Source organism: Schistocerca americana, chromosome 1 (genome assembly GCF_021461395.2).
Source record: "Schistocerca americana isolate TAMUIC-IGC-003095 chromosome 1, iqSchAmer2.1, whole genome shotgun sequence".
NCBI classification, from domain to species: domain Eukaryota; kingdom Metazoa; phylum Arthropoda; class Insecta; order Orthoptera; family Acrididae; genus Schistocerca; species Schistocerca americana.
The window spans coordinates 347036813-347053570 of NC_060119.1; the positions used below are offsets into that span (position 1 = coordinate 347036813).

At 37.2% G+C, this 16758-nt stretch overlaps 1 protein-coding gene across 2 annotated transcripts in view; it reads left to right on the forward strand.

Moving 5' to 3' along the window:
- Window positions 1-16758, forward strand: part of LOC124599346 (double-stranded RNA-binding protein Staufen homolog 2-like) — a 256128-nt gene that overhangs the window by 175712 nt on the left and 63658 nt on the right. For both annotated transcript variants that reach the window (XM_047136071.1, XM_047136070.1), the window contains exons 11-13: window positions 776-922; window positions 11218-11388; window positions 14926-15067. In XM_047136071.1, coding sequence (XP_046992027.1) covers window positions 776-922; window positions 11218-11388; window positions 14926-15067 — 460 coding nt within the window. The remainder of the gene's footprint in view (window positions 1-775; window positions 923-11217; window positions 11389-14925; window positions 15068-16758) is intronic.

Here is a 16758-nt window from a genome sequence, read left to right on the forward strand (position 1 = left end):
ATATTTCTTCCTCCCACTTACGTCTTGCAGAATTAAATAAATTAGAGCTTGTAAGGAGTGCTATCGATTGTCATTCTTCCTACACACCAATACACGGATGGTACAAGGAAGGGAAGAATTAATAGTGATGCCAGAGCTATTTCCCACCACACACTGTAACGTAATTTGTGAAGAAAACACGTAAATATATGGGAACTTTGGCTTGAACCACTCGCGTTTTCTCGTTATGTACATTTGGCTTTCCGGACACTACACCGTGCTGCACCCTACATCAGATGAGTGTTTGCACAGAGTACTCGGAACAAGTAATGGTCCATCTTTGGCTACCAATTATGAACTGTTAACAGTTTTGAACTCCATGAACACATTACATATAGTTTTGTATTATTTTTTAAGCTATCCCCCCATCAACAGAGATTCTGCAGTACAACTCATTAGTCTCTATATATACTGAAATCTATGCCCAACTATAGTTTTATAGGGTTATACCCATCCTTTTACTGAACAGCAGAGGATATAAACTTTTTCTACTCTTGCAGTTAAGCATCAACTTTCCAATTACAACAGGCAGTTTGTATTACTATAGCCTGTGGGTTTATTTTTTTTTTTTTTGCATATCATTGCAAGTTCAAATGCGTACAGACATAGTTTTAACTGTAATCATTGTTTGCTGAATGTTTTAAGAACTGAATGGCTTTCAATTTCTTGTTAATTTATAGTCAGTTGAAACTTGAAATGTGTGTATAATGCTATTTTTAAATGATTTTACCTTTAGGAACAGAAAGGAGAGCCTGAATACGGTGAAGATATCCATCCTGTAACACGTTTGATTCTGATACAGCAAGCAAAAAAGATGCGAGAGCCAGTGTATACATTGGTGGAAGAGCGCGGAGTACCCCGTCGAAGAGAATTTGTCATGGAGGTGAGATGTTTCTACATGGTTGATTAGAAAAGATGTATCAAATTTTATTTTAAGCTTTCGTTTTTGAAATTTACGTAAGTAGCATTTTAAAACAGTATTGCAGACTTAGACAACCATTCCCATTCCCATACTTAAAAAAATAAAATAAAATAAAACCTACAACGATGTAGATGCGTAGTATCCATGCATTATGTGATTAGTTTTAACAAATCTTGCTAGTATATGTTAGATAATGTCATTGCTTTTGTATTACACTTCTTTTGCAGTTTTGGTTTTATAGCCACTGAGCCGTCTCCAAAATATGTTGTACAAGTGTTACTTGAAATTTGGGTCTACAGTAATGAAATAACACTTGTAGGCACTTCAAGGCATATTTACATTTAATAATTAGTTGGAGTTCTTGAACTGTGCAACAAAGGTCAATGTTGCTATTCCCAAAACTGTATACATGTAAAATTAGATTTTTCTATTGCTTTTATAGTTGTTCAGTCATTGGGATTGTAAACTACAAAGAGCAATGGCATAGCAAGTGAGAGCCTTCAGTATGACAACACGTGCAGCTGTCAAATAGACAGCTGGGTTTATTTTTAAATGTCCTGTTACATGTTGAAAACAAAGCAGTTTCAATTTCTAATATGTGCTACTGTACTTGAAACTTATGCTCACAAGAATGAATCAGTGATATCTTTACATTTAAGTAGCCACAAATGCAAATTTTACAATTACTGCTCATGAAAACAGAACATTTTGCAGATGTCAATTATATGGTAGAATGTGTCTTATGCACTTAGGTAAGTGAAGTGTTACGGTTAACACATGCGCACGAGAAGAAATTGGTAATGCTGTTCCCGTTTAAATGGCCAAGCTCTCAGCTCATTACAGCTCTCGGCTATAGTTGCTCACTCAACAGCCAGCTACTTAGCTCTTTATCACATCATCACCCATTGGTGACACATCAGAAGGGTAGCAGGTCACATATCTAGGATTTGGGGGGGGGGGGGGGGGGGGGTACAGGCAGACAGTTATGTGAAATACTTTTAAACATGTTTCCTGAAAACTGTCTAGAGCAGCTGGCTTAGCAGCTCACATGCAGTGGATATATCTTAGACCTTGTAGCGACAAATTTGTCAGACCTTATCGACAATGTCAGTATAGCAATGGGGTTTAAAAGTCATGATGTTGTTATAGCAACTATGATTTTGAAAGTTAATAAATCAGTCAAAAAGGGTAGGAGAGTGTTTCTGGTAGATAGAGCAGATAAGCAATTATGAACATTTTTCTTAGACAGTGAATTGGCTTCACTCAGTACCAGTAAGATGGATGTAGAAGAATTATAAGCAAAATTTAAGCAGACTGTAAATGGTGATCTGAAGAGTTACGTACCTAGTAAGTGGATGGAAAAGAGCCGCCATGGTTTAATAATAAAATTCGTAAGATACCTAGGAAGCAGAGGCTGTTGCACTCTAGGTTCAAAAGGGGATGCACAAATGAAAACAATTGAAGTTAGTAGAGATTCGTGCATCTGTGAAAAGATCTATATGTGAAGCATGCAACAACTACCACTGTCACACCATAGCAAAAGATCTGGCAGAGAATCCAAGAAAATCCTGGTCATATGCAAAATCGCTTTCATTCTTTCCCTTGTTTACCAGTGAAGCGATTGAGGACAGCAAAATGAATGCCAAAGTTTCAAATTTCACGTCCAAGAAATCATTCAAGCAGGAGAACCGTACAAACATACTGTCATTTGACCATCGAACAAACTCCCGTAAGGATGACATAGAAATAAGCATGCCTGGCATAGAGAAGCAACTTAAAGATTTGAAAACAAAGTAAATCACCAGATCTGGATGGAATCCCAGTTCAATTTTACAAAGAGTACTCTACAGCATTGGCCCCTTACCTAGCTTGCATTTATCGTGAATTTTCAACCAGCACAAAGTCCCAAGCAACTGGAAAAAAGTGCAGGTGACTCCAGTATTTAAAAAAGGTAAAAGAATGGACCCGCGAAATTACAGGCCAATATCCCTAAATTTTGTTTGCTGCAGAATCTTGGAACACATTCTCAGTTAAAATACAATAAACTTTCTTAAGGCTAAGCAGCTTACATCCATGAATCGGCAAAGTTTAGAAAGCAGCTCTCGTGCGAAACTCATCTTGTCCTTTTCCCACATGATGTACTGAGAACTGTGGAGGAAGTACAACAGGCCAATTCCGTATTTCTAGATTTGCTCCAGTGCAGGCTGTTAACAAAGGTACAAGCATATGGAATAAGTTCACAGATATGTGAGTGGCTCGAAGACTTATTAAATAATAGAACCCAGTAGGTTGCCCTGGATGGTGAGTGTTCATCAGAGACGAGGGTATCGTCAGGAGTACCCCATGGAAGTGTGCCTCTGTATGCATAAATGATTTGACAGACAGGGTGGACAGCAGTCTGCTGTTGTTTGCTGATATGCTGTGGTGTACGGTAAGGCATTGAAGTTGAGTGACTTTAGGAGGATACAAGACAAAATGGAACAACGGAAATTAATGTGGATGAGGAGGAACAGCAAACCTGTAATGTTTGGATACAGTATTATTAGAGTGCAGCTTGACACAATCAAGTCATTTAAATATCTGGGCAAAATGATGCAAAGCGATATGAGGTGGAACGAGCATGTGGAAACTATGATATGGAAGGCAAATGGTCGACTTCGGTTTATTGGGAGAATTTTAGAAAAGAGTGGTTCACCCGTAAAATAGACTGTGTGTAGGATGCTGGTGCAATCTATTCTTGAGTACTGCTCAAATGTTTGGGATCCGTACCAGGTTGGATTGAAGGAAGACATTGAAGCAATTTAAAGGAGCCCTGCTAGATTTGTTACTGGTTGGTTTGAATAAAACTTGAGTGTTACAAGGTGCTTCGAGAACTCAAATGCGAATCCCTGGAAGGAAGACGGCGTTCTTTTCAGGAAACGCTGTTAAGAAAATTTAGAGAACCAACATTTGAAGCTGACCACCAAAAGATTCTACTGCCGCCAGCATACATCACACGTAAAGAGCACAAAGATAATATACGAGAAATTATGGCACATACGGAGGCACACACGCAGTCGTTTTTCCCTTGCTCTGCTTGCAAGTGGAACAGGAGGGGAAATGACAAGTAGTGGAACAGAGTACCCTCCACCACACACCTTACAGTGGCTTGCAGACCATCTATGTAGATATAGATGCAGATATGAGTTTTTCTTAAAAAGGTAAAAATTACAATATACAAAAATAATGCATTGTACAAATGTCATGTGTGCTGTGCACACGTGTAACACATTGGAAAACAATTTTACCATGGCTAGAAATGCAAAAGATAATGGCAGTTTTTCCTCTTTTTTTTAAAAAATGTAGTATGCATCAAGTGGTTTGTAATATTATACAGCACCTTAATAGAAAGAAATTTAATTATCAATTTCTTCAATAAGATGTAGTGAGATGTCTGGTTTGGGAAACAACACACTCCTGTTGAACTGTTTGGATAGATTTGTTTCTGGTGTCTATATCCATCAGCAGTTACTCAAAGGGAAGATTAAAAAGTGCAGGGAAAAAATGTGGAATTAGAACAGAAATCTCCATTAAGTTACTGCATTAAAAGTTGTGTGGTAGCATAAGGTTTTACAATGTGATATTGATATATACTTTACTTTATTCTGATTTATCACCAAAGTTTCTTAATCAGACAAACCAACTGGTAAAAATTAGAATCGGATGTATGAGAATAACATAAGATTTCTTGGATATTGGTTTATTTCAATTGGTTTCAACTGAAATGTGTAAGGAAGCAATAAGTTTACAACTGTTAATCTTTACAATAGTTTGAATTTTCCAAATTGCTTGCACTGATAACTTTTAGAAACTCAATTAATGTTAACAATCTTTCGTAGTAGCATGCGCTCTAATTGAGGTACCTCTTGTCGCTTCGTACAGTCCTGCCTAAATTTTGTACAAGTAAAATTTTTAATCACATTTTCTGCAAGCCCCTCTTCATTTCTCTTACCAAGATCTTCTCTCGCCTCGGTCATCTTCCAGTTGGAGCTTTCCCAGATTCAGAGTCAGTTAAATAACTTAGTTAATGCGTCAGATTGGGGAACATTCTTCGAAAATCACCTTCATGTTACTTTGGTCAAGCTTCTGAATACATATGCTCATTTCTTTGCAAGTCTTTAAAAGTCGCTCTTCTTTAAATTCCTTCTTACAGACAATGGATCTATTTGAAATTATGCAGCTTTTCCTCAGAATTGCTCAGTGCATATCTACATGTTGAGAACCACAGTACCATGGTGTAGTTCTTATTACCAGTGTAACCATTTCTGCTTGCGTATCCTGAGACACACTATTTATCTACCATCTGAAGAAATGTTATTTAATTAATAAATGATACAAATTTACTATAAACAACACATCATGTTTTACTAACTTGTTAAGTCTACGAAATTTATTATATTACTTCACCCTGTCACGTTATCTTTAAAGATTGCTTCTGTAATACCAAATCAGTAAAAAACTTGCATTTTAAAGAAAGATCCATGGCCTTTGATCCTCCAGGGAAGATACTACACATCTCACAACACTCGAAATCATACTGTTTAGAATTTGTATTTCCCTTCCGAACACTCTACTGCATCAGTAGTAGGCCTCCTCACAGCATTGCCACTTCCATGACTCCAGCTGGTGTAAAGTTGGCTGTGACTGTGATGATGTGAAAAAAAGTTTCGGAGCAATGAGAAGAGTATGGAGTGAAGTGAAGAGGGATTTAATGATATGAAGAGGCATTCTAGATCTGAATGGGAAAGGGTCAAATTGGAAGAAGGAATATTAGCAATAAAATAGTGAGTGAACAAGAAGAGATATGATCTGAAGAATATAAAATAAAATAAATAGGAAATGCAGTAACAAGGAATGTTCCCGACGTTTTTAAGGAGGGACGGAAGGCAAATAGGCTCAGAAAATAGATTTTTAAATTTTTGCATATTTGAAAAGCCCACTATTTCCTGCTTAACACAGCTTTTGTTTTGTATAAATACCTCAATTTGTTCTTGAGTTATGGTTGTTTTTCTGATGCTCTGTGCGATCTGCACTATGCTGAGAAAATTGCATTGATATTGATATTCCTTGCAAGCCATTTGCTACATGTCAAGATTTCCTACCCTATAACTGCTATCAACATCTTTTGTTCCGCTAACATTTGTTATTGTTTTCTGACTCTGTTATTAGCACTAACTGAAATTTATTGTGAGTGAAGTAAGTGTTGATTTATATTTTTTCTGGTTTTGCACGTTTTTATAAAAATCCTGTGAATCAAGAAATTCTTGCCTAAAGAAAAATGCAGAGGAAATAATAATTGAAACGTAAGTGAAGTCAGTGTATCAAAGAAACCGAGAATGCCAGATGTAAAGAAAAGCAGTACCTCAAGATAAAAACTCCAGTATCTTCAAGACATTTCATCATAGTCAGCTTGTGGAGATGAACACTCAGTTGGAAATATTGTGGTGAACTTCAGCATGATCAGTGATTTTAGTTCCGAAAATAATGTGTGCAGAAAATGTGATGGTGTCATATCTTTGGGAGAGAATCAATGTCTTTGCAAAGGGATTGTGTTGAAACTAATACTGAATCGATAAAGGTATCGAGGCAGACAAACTCTTTTGTGCAATGCTTGACATTACAAATCCACCTGCAAAATTTATGACCTATAATGAAATTATTGGAACTGCTGTTGCTAAAGTCTGTAACCTACCAATGAAGAAAGCAGCTGAAGAAGCAATCAAGGGAAGTTCATGTGGTGATATTTGTTTATGTTTTGATGGTGGCGGGCAGGAACGTGACCACATTTCACTAGATGGTGTTGTGATGGCTACATCCTTTGATTCTGGGAAGGTAATTGTAGAGGCTCAAAGCAAATGCTGTATCACTTGTGGCATTAAAACTGAGGAAGGGGATATACACAACTGCCAGAAGAATTATGTTGGTGCAAATGATGAGATGGGAGTAACAGGAGTTCAAAGTATTTTCAATCATTCATTGTCAAAGAGAGGTGTTAATACAAACAGAATTTAGGGCTTATGACCAGATGTGAGCAGAAGAACCCTATGGTCCTAGTGTCACAATTTCCAAATTAGAATGCACTGTGCATGTGCAGAAGAGAGTGGAGCCCAGCTTGAGAAGATTATTAAAAGAAAAGTCAAAATAGTACTGGAAGGTGATAAGTGGTAAAGGTCACTTGAAGGATGTTGGGATAGATAGATTACAGAATTGTTATGGTTTGGCCATAAGAAGAAATTTTTGGAATTTAGAAAACATGAAGAAAGCTTGTAGGATCCTCAGCATTTTATTTACCCAAATGACTCTTGACACTTGGTGCAAGTGCAGGAGAAGTGCAGCATTTGACCACAAACATTCCGTACTTGCTGCAGTAATGAATGAAACTAAACCTATATGTAGAGATCTTTGTAAAGATATTTTGTCGAAGAAATGTCTTGTGGGAAACACAATAGGTTTCACATCTGTAGGTTGCTGCTGGTCTGTGTACTTGTCTTGTTTTAATATCCTGGAGACAGTAACTACTTACATGGAATTTTTCATATTAATATTGATTTCTGGATGTTAAAAGCTGTACACATGTTGAAAGTTGATCCTGCTGCTGATAATTTACTCTAGTTGTTATTTTTGTTCATGGTGAGTGTCATTCACTTGATCTTTATTGACAGCAATGCTTCTATGCTGCATTACTTCCTTCAGCTCACTCACTGTTCTTTCTAGTGAACTACCTCTTCTGCTATTAATTGCTATATCTGTGGCATTTGCATGTCCATATTTAACCACATATTTTGAATTTCTGAATAACTGCTTCGAGAGTAATTGTGAAAAGTGCTTTAGGAAGGGCTTCCCATTACATTACTCCCTTACTGATGCTAAATCAAATAATCCATCCACTTGCATGGCAGCCTTGGAGCCAGCTAGTGTTGCTTGAATGTACAAGACATACTTAGACAATAGACCCAGCATTTCATTCCCTTAGGCCTAACAAAGGACTGTTTGAAGTCTACATAGAGATTATGAAGCTCATTATTATATTCATATGCATTTACATGTGTCTGCTTGTTGACTGAAAGCTACATCAGTATTCACCTAAAATTTCTTTGAATATGAAGCTAGCCAGTTGAGGATAATATTAGAAAAAAGTTTTGTAGGCTGCAGTCAATAGGGTAATAACTCAGTAATTAGAACAGCAACTTTTGTACCTTTGCTTATTTGCATAAGTTGAATCACACCTAGAGTTCTAAGGTTCTTTCTTGATTCCATATAAGCATAATAAGTTCTATAAGTCCCCCTTTTTAAGCAAGTCCACAGTTATTTCATCAGTTCGTCATGCTTTGTAACGTTTTAGACAGTCCATAGCCTTTTATCTTTATTCTGCAGTATGATAGGATAGTTGCTCACTTCTGGTTGCATTTATTTACAAACTTGAATTGAAATACTCTCTTCATCTATGCAGGGCATCTTATCTGTTAGCAGTTTTCACTCTTTATCCCTACACAGTGTTGTTTTAGATCTATATTCCTCAATTCTTTCTTTACATTTTCTTATAAATTCTGCTTTCATTCCTGTGGTTACATGCTTCCATAACCCCCCCCCCCCCCCTCCCCACCTCCTCCCCCCTTGTGGCTTCTCTTTTTTTTCCCCTCCTACATATCAGAGCAGCCTCTATCCTCTTTTCCTTGTATATTGCATGGTTAAATCTTGTAATTCATTACTGATATTTTACCGGTCCCTTTGTAGATATTTCTCTTGGCAAACAGTTTCTTGCTGTCTTTAAACTGTTCATGGCAGCAAACTGGTCATGTCTCAGACCACTATTACTAGTTTCAGACCTCTCGTACCAAATATACTTCTGAAAGCCTCTTTCTTGCCTAGTTTGGCGTTGTAGTCACCGAGGACTATTATGAGTTCATATCTAGGTATTTTATCGCAAATCTCCCGCAGTTGATCATGAAAACAATTTAGCACGTCTTTACCCGAGTCTTCTCATGCAGCACATGCGGTAGTAGCCACTAGAACAACAACTCCGTGTGGACAGCGTGCAACAGATGTCAAATTGGCATGAAGTGTACTGCATGCTGAGATGTGTGTTTGATTAGCATTTCAGTGCAACCACACAAAGTAGGTAGGAGTAACACCATCCATACTATGTATATAAGGAAAAATTATGCAGTGAGTTTCTCATTCAGAAAACATATTTGAAAATTGTTTGTTTGTTTGTAAGATCGTAGTGTCATGTCTCACGTCAGGAGGAGAAATGCCTGTGAGCACATGTCAGAATTCGACAGTAGCAGGTTTATCATTGTTCAGTATTGCTGCTCGTGTCAGTTAGGACCTCACATTTATCGTACAAAATAGAGTCAGTGAGCAGTATGGCCGTATTCAAAGCCGTGCATGATCTCAGTGGCCCCACCGATTTGTAACAGAGAGGACAAACTCATTATACTCTTGCTCGTGCAGATTTGTATAACCATGTCGTGTACCTTATGTCAGGAAACGGGCTTGTGTGCAGCACGAAAGTATTCTTATGAACAGTGCAACACGCCTATAGCATAATGAATTGTCATCTCGACAACTGTTGTTGCGCCTTCCCATAATGGGGGAGCAGAGGGAGGTGTGCTAACAGTGCTGCAACTGATGATAACCTGGACATGAATGTGCAATGTATCATCTCTTGCACTGAATCCCAATTCTGTGTACAGCATAACAAACATTGCCTAGTACCTGACATGATGGTACATGAGGCCATTGGTACACAATGCCATCATCACTGGTTTGCATAGCTGGTAATTTTACCATCCACTGGTTTGCATAGATGGTAATTTTGACAGCAGCTGTTACATTTCTGATATGTTAATGCTGGTGGCTGTGCACTATCTTTAAAGGTTTTGTGATATTTTATTTCATAGGACAACATGAAATCTGTTGTCAGCACTGATCGGAACTACTTTGTTAAGAGCGTGTCCTACTGTTGCGCGTGCCAGCATGTCACACTGTGGTCAAAAATATGTACTTAGCTGCTATAAAGCTTGTGCCCCTGCCAGAGGTGCCAACACTGTGCACTTTATTTCGCAACTTGTTTATCGACAGGTCGTCTAAAAGTTTGATAAAGTATTCTTCCCACAGTACTGTATAACCACAGTAAATAAATTCTGTTATCTGCTATCCTTCTCGGTGTTGCAATTTTAATTATAAGCTGTGTATGTTCAGAAAAATTAAATTAGGACACTATAAACCTCATCCAATGCTCTCGCTGTCTCTCCTCTTTTTCCTGAGGATTACAGAGAGAACTTCTGTTTAGATATCTCTTCTCTTCCTTTCTACATAATTTCCTGTAGTACAACAGGTCCCATTCCATACGTCAGCTCTGTTGAGTGACACTGTTCATAGCCACCATTTGCAGCAATATACACATATTCCCTTTTGTAGATTAAACATGTTATGCTGATATTCCTACTCATTCATCTTCGAAAGGGCAGTCTGGTGTTGTTTGTCAAAGTATTTACGAAGGTAAGCTGTTCGTAAGGTAGCTCTATCCCACAACAATAAACCTGGAGGACTACATTTTCAGTTCAGGATTAGCTCCCCTTTAAGGGTTGAGAACCATATCTATGGAGCCGCCACTCTCCTGTGTTGTAGAACACACTCCATCTGGCTCCTCTGTTACGGTCATTATGTTCAGGGTGACATTGCCAGTAGCTGTGCTACTGCTGCCATAGTCCCCAGCTTCTTCGGAGCACACAAGTGTTCCCACCAGCAGTGAAAGTTCCTGTGACAAGTTGATGTCTCCCTGGCAGAGCTTAAAGATAATGAAGTTGTTTAAAACCAGAATTTTATAATATGGACTCTCGGTAAATTTTAAATAACACTGACGTAACATACCAAGAACCCAATAATAAACTGTTCTGTAATGTTGCTTCAATAAAAGCAAAGAGGTAGCTGATAAAAATTGAAATGTTTATTAGTAGTGTCATCTCTCTAGGGTACTACTCCTTGTTTCTTACTGTTCCACATCTTTAGAGAAAATGCTGTAGTCCCCATTCTGAATCACTTACCCACTATAGAGATGTTGCTCCTGTGTATTGATATATTATTGTTTTAGGACTGGTTTCAGTGTTTGTTTGTTTATTTGACATATTATTGCAAGACAAAAATTAATGAAATAATTTATATGTAATTGAAGAACATTGTTCAGAATGTTAATTTGTGGTTCCATGTGTCAGGTGACTCTGGGTCAACATACATATCAAGGAACAGGTTCCAACAAAAAGTTGGCTAAGCGTGCAGCAGCTGAAGGCTTACTACAGTTGCTTGGCTATTCAAGACCTGTTGCACAACCTGCTAAGCCGTCTATCAAAACTGGTGAAGCTCAAGAAAGTGATAAAAATCGCAAGGTATGGATAGCTTTTGATTAGTTAGTAGGACTAAATTATAACTGGTGTGTAGTACTTAGTAGTAGACATTATGCATAAAATGCAAATAGAATAATGTGTGGCTCATAATGAATAGTCATAGCTGCAATTTCTCTGAAATGTAAGTCAGTTACTAATAGTTGAGAATGTTTCAAAGATTCATACTGCTGCTATGCTAGTTTAAGTGTAGGCCCACATTCTTGTCAGAGGTGTAGAGTAACACCATTCTAGCACCATTCTAAAAAAAACCACAACACTCCAGCAACCACACATGTGGCTCGTCTCCCACATTCCCTAATCATTGTGTGGGTTGGGCATCTATCTAGTTTTGTTAGCAAAGGAGGAAAGAGTGGTATGATGGTAACGTTTTCAGCAACAACAGGAGGAGTTGCATGATACTGACACCTAAAGTTGTAAACCAGGCATGTATGCAATTGTGAGAACTCACTTTGAGAAAGTTAAGGATACAATTGGTACCTTTGAAACAAAATTTTTAACCAATTTCCCTAAAATATTCTCAGACTGGCTGGTCACCCTGTACAGTGAAACACAATAAACTGATAGGTTTTATTACAAAATTTTTGGAGAGATGTACTGGAAATCAGTTGCATGTGTAAGAAGTGTAAACGTTTTGGAGACAATTATATCTTAGTGGGCCATCCTGCTTTGTAAATAATCCTCAACTGAATACCCAATTTTTACATGTTGTGCTACATCCAATTTTTCAGCAAGTGCCTTGCTACCTGCTGATATAAGTTTTGAAGATAATGGATGGACTGTTGCTGAGGTTCAAAATATTTTGTAGAGGATTGATGATGAGCTAAATCAAACATTAAATGTTATCGTAATGTTCAGTGCACAGCTGTTGACTGAATTTATTAATCTAGAATTCCTCCTATTAACATTGTTCCCTACAGTGTTCAGAACATCTCCACTCCTTCAGATGACTAGAGGAAGAGAAATGAATTTACAGTTTCAAAGCTTCATGCTGGTGCATTTTTGTGTGGTTTGTTCTAGATAACATTTTGTGATTCTAGCCACATTATCTTGTATAGTTAGTTACATAGAAATTCTTGGGTGAACTAACTTCCATTAACACAGCGATGATTAGGTAGAGGCTAGCAGATGCTAGCATGGCTAGCAGATAATATGGAGGGGAAAGGAAAAAAAATAGATAAACATGTTACAGGGCAGATGATGTCATGCCTCAGAGAGGTACTCCTTGCCAGAGTACTTCATTAAGTATATAACACTAGTGAGAAAAAATTAATGGAATTCAACATTGTATTCATTCATCTTGCAAGTAGTATTCTAAAGAAATTTTAAATATGGAGCACTATGTACAAAAACATGATAGTGCATACTGAATCATTAAAGCCTAAATCAAATAACATTTTTCATATGAATTAGTACTCGCATCAAATTGTGTTGCATGACCTCTGTGTTTGCAGTGGATATTTCCTACCTTTCATCTCATCAAATCGTTAATTTCAAATAATAATTGTTTGAGCATCACTTCCTCCTCCTCCTTCTCCTCCTCCTCCTTGTTCGTTCTGAATGTTGGAGACCATCATAAGCTGTATCACTGTAACTTTTACAAGAAAGTTTCTCACTTGTGTGTGAAGTCCATGTCCTTAAGCTTCCAAGCCATGATATTTTTCATCTTCCTTGTCCTTTTTTACCTGGCACCTTTCCTTGAAGAACGATCTGCAGCAGTTTATATCTGTTTCCGTTCCTCATTGCATGGCTGAGATACAGTAGTTTTTTACATTTTAGTTTTTCTTTCTTCATTTTGTGGAGAATGTCAGTGTCAGCAATTTTATCTGTCCATGGCACACTTAGCAATTCTTCAGTACAGTCATATCTCAAATGCCTGAAGACATTTTCCTGTCTTCTTGTTCAAAGTCTAGATCCCAGCTCCATAGAAAAGGATGGGAAATAGGTGAGAATAACTTGTCACACATGTATAAATACTACAATAAGAGTAATCATTGCAAACTTGTAAAATCAAGGAAAATTGTCTATGGAAATTTCCTATAGATATTTATGACATATATTTTTATCACATGTTAAGTATTTCATGTTTAATAGAAGTCAGTCTCAAATTCATGGAAAATGTTACCATCATCCAAACAAGGTGATATATTTAACATACCATAACAACATGAAAAATGTTGTGAATTGAGTGAAAAATGTGATGTAGCTAGCAGTTAAAAAAGTTTCATGTTCTCAAAGTTTCATGTTCTCTAATGGAATTCAAAATAATTTTAACATGCCATAACAACATGAAAAGTGTTGTGAATTGAGTGAAAATAGTGATGTAGCTAGCAGTTATTTTTATTTTATAGACCAAGAAAATGAATGTAGCCTTCCATTAACTGTACAATCTGAAAAGAAACGTATGAGCATTGACGGTAATAAAAAGGATAACTGAATTTAACAAAATCACTAGATCTTTTTAAAAAGTTTCATGTTCTCTAATGGAATTCAAAATAATTTTCTTGGAGTTTGTGAAAACGTCAGATTATTCGTAGCTACAGTTAACGTAGTGCTTATAATCTTTAAGAGGCATAAGCATCTCTTTCCTAAAACATTCTTGATCTTCTTTTTACAGCTTCTGGATCTTCTTTTTACATCACCATGAAGATTTTACAGCTATACAGCAGTTATTTGTTCACATATCCCTCCTTGATAATCACAACATCATTAAAAAATGAATCAACTCTGTTTCATTTTCCTGCACTTTATATTTAACATCTGAAACACAGAGATGTAGAGAAAAAGAAAACAAGCTGCCAAACTTTCAGACAGAATCCTTCAAAATTGGCCGTCAGACTTGATGGCTAGTTATCTGTTCTCATATCTTCATTATATTCGATTCTGAGGTCTCCAGTAGAAAGTGAGGTATTACGTAGGAAGAAATAATTGCTCTCTAATGGCCTCATGAACAGCTGGATGTTGCCTCCTATCCATATCCAATATTGAAAGCTAGTATGTGATATGTCTCTCATATAACAGCTGTTAATAAGTGCAGATCAGTTGTATAATAAGTGCAGATCAGTTGTATTTTTTACATAGGCATATAAGTAATTTTTGCTTTTAAGAAATGAAAGTTTTCATTCCGTAAGATATTACACTTGTGTCTGTGCCCTTTGTGCACTAATTTCAAATGTCTTTAACAACACATTTGCGACTAAAATCCCAGTAACCATATTGAGTCATGCCCCACTTTATGTTCTTACACCAGACCTAAATATGTTATTGTGCACTAAATGCCCCCCATCCTATCCTCAGACTGTGCTTGCAATGGCACTGCTCGAAGAGTTGGTTGATTGCGTTTTCACTGCTGCTTCACTTCCCCACCCTCTTGTTAAGAATAATACAGAACAGCTTCTATCACACATTAACTTTGTAAGACTGTTTTAATTCAAGATGTTTTAGATGTTTGTTATTTGCTTTTAAATTGTGCTGTATAGTTAATGAATTTTTAGTACCAGCACTCCCTCTTTTTTCTTCTAGGTCACATTTTTAGATGAAGAAAAGACTCCAGAAATGCCAGCAGGTGGTAGCAGTGGGCGTCAACTGGTGCCTGGATTGCTACTCATGTCTGACAACAATACAACAAATGGTTATAATCAGAATACACCAACAAAAGTATCTGGTTAGACTTCTTTCTGTCTTTAATTAAATATATACATGGATGTCAATTACATCTTGCATTATACAACAAAACTAGTTATTTCAACTTAAGAAGTACAGCAGTTGAGTGTTTCTTGTCTCTGGCAGAAAATCCAAAGACAGTTTTCATTCAAAAAGTATATTTGAAAATTGTAGTAAGTTATACACAATATTCAGCAGTTTTCTTAATAGTAAGTGTAACATATAGGTCATAATACAGTTGTCAGAGTATAATATTTGTAAATAATAGTTGGTTATACAAAGGGAAATGCATGGAGTGTCCAGTACACAACTATTCAGATAACATTTAAAATAAAATGGCAAAGAACTGCTATTATGACCAGTATTGTCTTAGTAATAGAATGTCATGAAAGTATTCAAAAATGTATATAACAACAAAAATAATCACTTATTGATAATATGATGTAAGTGGATAGATAGAAACTCTACTCTCCAAGCAGTGGCAGGGGAAAACATACTCAAAACGTTTTAACTTGTACAAGCTTTCGGAGCCAGTGGTCCCTTCTTCTGGCACAAGAGTTGAAGGGGAAGGAAGAAGGGTGAAGGAAAAGGACTGGAGAGGTTTAGAGAAAGGGATGTTGTTGTTGTTGTTGTGGTCTTCAGTCCTGAGACTGGTTTGATGCAGCTCTCCATGCTACTCTATCCTGTGCAAGCTTCTTCATCTCCCAGTACCTACTGCAACCTACATCCTTCTGAATCTGCTTAGTGTATTCATCTCTTGGTCTCCCTCTACGATTTTTACCCTCCACGCTGCCCTCCAATACTAAACTGGTGATCCCTTGATGCCTCAGAACATGTCCTACCAACCGATCCCTTCTTCTGGTCAAGTTGTGCCACAAACTTCTCTTCTCCCCAATCCTATTCAATACTTCCTCATTAGTTATGTGATCTACCCATCTAATCTTCAGCATTCTTCTGTAGCACCACATTTCGAAAGCTTCTATTCTCTTCTTGTCCAAACTATTTATCGTCCATGTTTCACTTCCATACGTGGCTACACTCCATAGTAATACTTTCAGAAACGACTTCCTGACACTTAAATCTATACTCGATGTTAACAAATTTCTCTTCTTCAGAAATGTTTTCCTTGCCATTGCCAGTCTACATTTTATATCCTCTCTACTTTGACCATCATCAGTTATTTTGCTCCCCAAATAGCAAAACTCCTTTACTACTTTAAGTGTCTCATTTCATAATCTAATTCCCTCAGCATCACCTGACTTAATACGACTACATTCCATTATCCTCGTTTTGCTTTTGTTGATGTTCATCTTATATCCTCCTCTCAAGGCACTGTCCATTCCGTTCATCTTCTCTTCCAAGTCCTTTGCTGTCTCTGACAGAATTACAATGTCATCAGCGAACCTTAAAGTTTTTATTTCTTCTCAATGGATTTTAATACCTACTCCGATTTCCCCCCCCCCCCCCCCCCTCCCCCCCCCTTTACTGTTTGCTCAATATACAGATTGAATAACATCGGGGATAGGCTACAATCCTGTCTCACTCCCTTCCCAACCACTGCTTCCCTTTCATACCACTCGACTCTTATAACTGCCATCTGGTTTCTGTACAAATTGTAAATAGCTTTTCGCTCCCTGTATTTTACCCCTGCCACCTTCAGAATTTGAAAGAGAGTATTCCAGTCAACACTGT